Genomic DNA, 7674 nt, shown 5'->3' with positions numbered 1-7674 from the left:
TCCTGACTGCAAGGTTGGTTTGAACCACAAGGTTGGAGATTCAAGTTCACCAGCTGCTCCTAGGAAACCCTAAACAGGGATGCTATGGGTCGGAACTGATTTGATGGCACTTAAGAACAGCAACAACAATGGGCAAAATATTAAATGATGCAGAAAACATCAGAAGACGATGGAAGAAATACACTGAGTCACTGTACCAAAGGGAATGGTAGATGTTCAACCATTTCAGGAGGTAGTATATGATCAAGAGTCAATGCTACTGGATGAAGAAGTCCAAGGTGCATTGAAAGCATTAGCAAAGAACAAACCTTCAGGAACTGATGGAATACAAATTGAAATATTTCAACAAACTTGCAAAGTACTGGAGACACTCACTCAAGAAATTTGGGAGACACCTACCTGGCTAAATGACTGGAAGAGATCCATATCTGTGCCTATTCCAAAGAGAGATGACCCAACTGAATGTGGAAATCATCATACAATATCATTAATATCCCATACAAGCAAAAGTTTGCTAAAGGTACTTAAAAAATGTCTGCACCTGTACATTACAGAAGTTCATGTAGGATTCATTACTGAATGTTAGATGGAACTTGGCTAAAAGCAGAGAATACAAGAAAGAGTTTATCTACATTTTGTTGAATACACAAAGGCTTTCGATTGTGTGGATCATGACAATAAACATTGGGAAGAATGATTAGTCCAGAACACTTTATTGTGCTCATGAGGAACCTGTACATAGACTAAGAGGCAATTATTTGAACAGAACAAGGGAACACTGAATGGTTTTAAGTTAGGAAAGGTGTGTGCCAGAGTTGTATTCTTACACCATACTTATTCAATCTAGATTCTGAGCAAATAATCTGAGAAGTTGGGTTATATGAAGAAAAATATGGCATCAGGAGTAGAAGAAGACTCATTAACAATCTGCAATATGCAGATGATATAAGCTGTCTGGCTGAAAGTGAAGCAGACTTAAATACTTACTGATGAAGATCAAAGACATCTTTGCATCTCAGTTAAAGAAAACAAAAGTCCTCACCACTGGACCAATAAACATCATCCATTTAAATGGAGAAAAGATTGAAGTTGTCAGAAACTTCGTTTTGCTCAGATCAACCATCAACACTCATGGAAACAGCAGTGAACAAGTCAAACGACATATTGTATTAGGCAAATCTGCTGCACAAGACCTCTTTAAAGTGTTGAAGAGCAAAGATGTCAGTTTGAGGACTAAGGTGTACTTGACTCAACTCATGGCATTTTCAATCACCTCATATGCATGCAAAAGATAGACAGTGAATAAAGAAGACTGTCGAATTGATGTATTTGAGTTATGGTGTTGTAGGAGAATATTGAAAGTACCATTGACTGCCAAAAGAACAATGAGATCTGTGTTGGAAAAAGTACAGTCAGAGCACTCCTTGAATGTGAGGATGGTCAGACTTTGCCTCGTATTTTGGACATATTGTCAGGCAGGACCAGTCACTGGAGAAGTATATCATGAGGATTGGAGAAAACAAGGAATATCCTCAATGAGATGGATTGGCACAGTGGCTTCAGCAATGGGTTCAAGTGTAGCAATGACTGTGAGATTGACCCAGGACCGGACATTGTTTTGCATGGGCTCGCTACAGTGTCGATGACAGCCGGCAACAAAAACAAAACATTCCGAAGTATTATGCTTCTCTTTTTTCCTGGTATGTCTTAGTCTGGAAGCTCTGGTGAAACCTGTCCACTACTGTTTGATCCTGTTGGCATTTTAAATAATGTTGGAATAGCTTACAGCATTACAATAACATGCAAGCCACCACAGAATGATAAACTGACAGAGGAGTGATGCATTGATATTTCTATGTCCTTTTAAATGGTCTTTTCCCTAAATACTCTTGGCTACCCATTGAATGCATCATTTGTTGGATTCGCTTCTCACCAGCCTCTCTATATTTTCCTTTCTCCTCTTCAAGAAAATGATACGTTTTACGTGCATTCTTTTAAGAGTGTATATAATGTTCTGGTGTAGCACTGTAGGAAAAGAATATTTCTATTTACTGAATGTTCCATGGTTCAGACCCACAGGTCACTCCTTAAAACCCCAAATAGGGTCACCTTTGAGTTGGAACTGCCTCAACAGCACTTGACAAAACGTAACATACTATAATATAGCTAGCGTCGCATAGCGTAATGTAACGTAACATAACATAACAACGGAACGCAAAGACCTATGAGATTTGCTGGATTTTCTTTCCAAGGGCTTAAACCCATGTTGTTGCTGAGCATCTTTGATTCCGTTCTGACTCACAGCACAGCGACACTGTACAGAGTTTTCAAGCAGTGGCTGGTGGGTTTGAATCTTGTGATAAATTATTGTTGTTGTTAAGTACCGTGGAGTTGGTTCCGACTCATAGTGACCCTGCACAAGGTTTCCAAGGCTGTAAATCTTTACGGAAGCAGAACAACTCATCTTTCTCCTAAGGAACTGCTTATAAGTAGTACAGTATTTATCCTACTGTGCCACACAGGACTCAGGAACCTATGGATAATATACCCTGTTAAAGAGTCCAAGATTTTGACCATCTGCCAGAGGGTATGCTTTCTTCAACTAAGACTAGAAATGACAATGATGAAATACGTAGGGAAGCATGATTTAGCATGAGTTAGGCAATTACACAGCAACATCTTGTGTTCACTCCCAAGACCGGGCATGAAAGCATGGATTATTCAGCATTGTTATAAATCCATTGCCAATTGCACTGGAGTGATTCTAACTATTATAGCACCTTATAAGACTAAGTAGAACTTCCCCCAGATGACTTACAAAGCCATAAATCTTTATGAAAGCAGAGTATCACTTATTTCTCCCATGGATGGGCTGGTGAGTTTGGATTAGCTGATGGCTGCTTAATCTCTTTGATACTACAGATTCTTTATCACCTTCTTTAGAATGATAATTTTCAATGTTTACTAATTTAAATAGAGTAACTCAATTCCAGTGCCCAAATGAGAAAGGACAATGTGCAATCGAAGGTTATCATTCTATATCATCAGAAATGCATATTAAAAAAACACACCACATACACACAAGGTAATTCACTGCCAAGAAGACAGAAATAGTTAGTTTGTCCAGATAATGGACCACTGGGAGGAGTGGCAGAGTCACAGTTCAGATATTTGAAACATCTTGAGGCCAGGGACTTCCTCGGCAGAGTGCTAGGAAATCACCTAGGTGTTACTTGATGTTATTTTTTGTAAAGAAAGGAAGGATTTTTGTTAATAGTTGTTTCTTAAGATACTGGAAAAAAGAGCAAGTCCTTATGAATCTGTTTGGTTCAGGCAAATAAAAGTGTCCTCTATTGCTTATAAATAGTCAAAATCCCCCTAAAATAAAAAAATAAAGAGAACATGTTTGCTTAGAAGTCAATAGAGAGCTTGGGAAACAAAAAGTGGAAAGGAGATGAAAGGGAGCAGACCGGGTCCTCTTGCATGAACAGAAATGATGTAGGAGATAAGCAAAGCATTGCCAGAGCTGAGCTCCCAAGCAGGTGAGAGTGGAGGGATCCTGAGGTCTGGTGGAGTGGGTGTTTGGGTAGGGTAGACAGAATTCTGTATTACTAGAAAAAAGAGCTTGTATTTATTACAGATATTGTGGACATAAATTTGATGATGAAAATTAGAATTTTTTTTTTTCTTTTTCATTGGGAAAAAAAAAATCATCTCTTCCTTAATATGATTTTAGAGGAGGCATGATCAGTCTGCGTTATTCATGTTTCCATATTAATTGTCCCTCCCCAAGGGTAATACTCACCGTGGTTCTGTCCTGCCAGACGGTTCATCAGGTAGGATTTTCCTGTACGGTATAGTCCTACAATGGCCACCACCACCACGGGCTGAAAAATCTCATCAAGAATCTTTAATGCTTTTGAATTCACAGTCAGCTCATCATTCTGGTTTTCCACCAAACAAATAGGAGTAGTCATGATTGATCTGGAAGCCATAGTAACCTGTAATATAGAAGAGCCACTCATTAGAAGGCAAGACCTAATTTCATGTCTAATGGCTGTTTAAAATGTATGTATATCAGCTTTCTGCTTGTGGGATGTGTATGTCAACTTTCTGTGTTTTGTAGCCTTTCATTTCAAAAGTTGCTGGTGGTGGTTGTGTGCCACAGAGTCACTCACAGCAACCCTGTATGGTGTTTTCAAGGCTGCAAATCTTTATAGGAGCAGGAAGGCTCATCTTTCTCCCATGGAACAACTGGTAGATTTGAACTACCAATCTTGGGGTTAGCAGCCCAATTTGTAATCTACTATGTTACCAGAGCTCCTTTATCCATGAACAAGATAGATACAAATTCTTACCTTGTAGGAGGTCTATTCTAACAGGGGAGTTGAGCAAAGTGTATATATATGTATGTGGTCTGAAAAAAAGGCAGTCACTAAGGACAGGGAGTGTTGGAGTTGTATTTATATGTGAAATAATCAGGGAAGTCCTCTCTGAGAAAAAGATAAATGGAGATTATCATTGATTTTGATGAATGCTATTGTTTTTTTTTTTTTTTGGACCCTGTCTTCAAGTTAGTTCCAACTCATAGTGACCCCGTGCATAAAATGAAACGCTGTCCTGTTCCTATGCCACCCTCGCAATTGTCGCCATGCTTCAGCCACTGTTTCTGCCACTGTATCCTTGCTGTTTATCCAATCTGTCACTGACTCTCTACTTTGGCAAATATGGTGACCCTTTTCAGGGCCTCATCCTTTCTGATAACATGCCTAATATATGAGAAATGAAATATCTGCATTCTCATTTCATGTGGCACTCTGGCTTCACCTCTAAGAAAGATTTGTGTGTTCTTCTGGAAGTCCATGGTACTTTCAATATTCTTCACTTTCAACAAGTAAGGTTGTGTCATCTTTATCACAGATTGTTAATGAGCTAACTTCAATTATGATTTCCCATTATTCTTCATATAATCCAGCTTCTCATATATTTGCTCAGCATAGAGATTGAATGTATATAATGAAATGATACAATCCTGGCACATAACTTTCCTAAATTTCAACCATTCAATACCGCTTTGTTCTGTTTGAATGACTATCTGTTGGCCTATGTACAAGTTACTGTTGAACAAAATAAGTGCGTTGAAATTCCCATTCTCTTCAGTGTTATTCAGTTTGTTGTAATCCATACAGTTGTATTCCTTTGAACAGTCAATAAAGCACAAGTAAACATCTTTCTCATTCCATTTCCTCTTGTGAATATGGCTTGGATTTCTGGCAGATCCAGGGTGACGTACAGCTGCAACCATTTTTTGAATGATCTCTAGCCTGTGGTGTTAATGATACTGTTCAATGATTTCTGCATTCCATTGAGTCGTATTTCTTTGAAACGGGCACAAATATGGATCTTTTCCAATCAGTTTACTATGTAGCTGTCTTCCAAGTGTCTTGGCACAGAAAAGAGAGCATCTCCAGTTCTGTATCAGTTTGTTGAAACATTTCTATTTGTATTTCCTCAAGTCTTAGAGTCTTGGTTTTCACCAATGCCTTCAATGCAGTTAGAACTTCTTCCCTGAATATTATTGCCTCTTAATCAATGAAGATCAAAGAGCACCGCCTTTGGTATGGATTGCATCTCAATGTAAAGAAAACAAAAATTCTCACAACTGGACCACTAAGCAACATTCCTATAAACAGAGAAAAGATTGAAGTTGTTAAAGACTACATTCTTCTTGGATCAACTATCAACACTCATGGAAACAGCAGTCAAGAAATCAGACGACGTATTGCATTAGGCAAGTCTGCTGCACAAGAACTTTTTAAAGTGTTGAAAAGCAAAGATGTCAGCTTGAGGACTAAGGTGCACCTGACCCAAGCCATGGTATTTTCAGTAGCATCATATGTGTGCAAAAGCTGAACAGTGAATAAAGAAGACCATAGAAGAATTGATGCTTCTGAGTTATGGTGTTGGAGGAGAATATTGAAAGTCCCATGGTCTGCGAAAAGAACCAACAGATCTGTTTGGGAAGAAGTGCAGCCAGAATGCTCTATGGAGGCCAGGAGGCCAAACTTCGTTTCTCATACTTCAGACATATTGTCAGAAGGGAGAATTCACTGGAGAAGGATATCATGTTTGGTAGGGTGGAGGGCCAGAGAAAAAGAGGAAGACCCCCAGCGAGATGGATTGGTCAAGTGGCAGCATCAATAGTGAGGGTGGCCCAGGATTGGGCAGTGTTTCGTTCTGCTGTGCATACGGTCGCTATGAGTCTGTATTGACTTGACAGCACCTAACAACAACAACAATCAAATGCTAACTCTTAAAATGATTGACTATAGACTAATTTTTGGTACAGTGACTATATATTTCTTCCATCTTCTTTTGAAGTTTCCAACCTCTTTCAATATTTTGTTAGTTGAATTCTTCATTATTACAACCCTAAGCTTGAATATGTTCTTTTGTTCTTTCAGTCTGAGAAATGCTGAGTGTGTTCTTCCTTTGGTGGACTAATATCTGGTCATTGTAGATTTAATTATAATATTTGTCTTTGTTATCTTGAGCTGTCCTTTGCAATTCTTTTTCCAGCTATTTTACTTCATCCATTTTATCCAATTACTTTAGCTCCTTTAAGTTCAAGAGCAAGTTATGGAGTCAATTCTGACATTCTTTTTGGTATTTTCTCTCTTTCCTGTCTTTCTGGTGACCTTTTATTTCATTCATGTATGATGCTTTCAATGCTATCCCACAACTCTTCTGATTTTCAATCATTTGTGTCTAGTACATTAAGTCTATTCTTGAGATGGTCTCTATATTCAGGTGGGATTTACTCAAGGTCATATATTGGTGCTCATTTACAGTCAATCACACTATATGCGTATGAATGCTGGACAGTGAATAATGAAACCATCATAAGAATTGCTGTGTTTGTTAAGTGCTGTTGAGTTAGTTCCAACTCGTAGAGACCCTATACAGGGTTTCTAAGGAGCAGCTGGTGAATTTGAAACACTGAGCTTGTGGTTCAAATCGACCTTGCAGTTCAGTGCTTTATCACACAGCACCACAAATATATAAGGATTGATGCATTTATGGGCTAAATGGGACAGAAGTAAATAATGACATATATTCAACCTTGGTTAACAGGACTCTGTGATACAGGGATTGAGGCATAGTCTGAAGGGGTAAATGAGGGGAAATAATGTTAAGATGCTTTATCTTATGAATATTTGTTTCCCTTGCATACTATTATAAAATAGACATTTGAGTGGGGTAGAAAGGAATATTAGAAAACATGATTACAGAAAACTTGTAAGCCTGTCTTTGGCCTGTAACTCATTGGAATACCTAAAAGGGGTTCTAGTGAAATAGGCCCAGTGAAATAGGCTTCCTGTGGAGCCTTTGCAGTATATAGGACCTTAGATGGAATACTGAGCCCTATCCAGAACCTTCTGATGTGGGACATTACTACTTGAAAGGACAAGCAGACCAGCATGGAACAACTAGAGGAACAGATGATACTTCTTGAAAGAAAGACCAGCAGGAAAAATCCAAAACAAAAAATGGCAATCTGATTAGCTACTAAAAGAACAAGCAAATTGTATGCTGGGGAGCCATCAAGGCAAGCAATCAAGTCGCATCAGGATAAACCCCCCTCCAAGACTGAAACTGAAAGGGAACACATTA

General features: G+C 38.6%; 1 protein-coding gene across 1 annotated transcript in view; it reads right to left on the bottom strand.

Moving 5' to 3' along the window:
- Nucleotides 1–3995, bottom strand: part of LOC102823867 (guanylate-binding protein 4-like) — a 29743-nt gene extending 25748 nt beyond the window's left edge. Inside the window, exon 1 of the mRNA XM_006831064.1 lies at nucleotides 3806–3995. Within this exon, the coding sequence (XP_006831127.1) occupies nucleotides 3806–3995 (190 nt within the window). The remainder of the gene's footprint in view (nucleotides 1–3805) is intronic.
- Between the last annotated feature and the right edge of the window lie 3679 nt (nucleotides 3996–7674).

Source organism: Chrysochloris asiatica, unplaced genomic scaffold, assembly GCF_000296735.1.
Source record: "Chrysochloris asiatica unplaced genomic scaffold, ChrAsi1.0 scaffold00002, whole genome shotgun sequence".
Taxonomy (NCBI): domain Eukaryota; kingdom Metazoa; phylum Chordata; class Mammalia; order Afrosoricida; family Chrysochloridae; genus Chrysochloris; species Chrysochloris asiatica.
The sequence above is the reverse complement of the archived record's forward strand: the minus strand, read 5'-3'. Positions and strand labels throughout refer to the sequence as shown.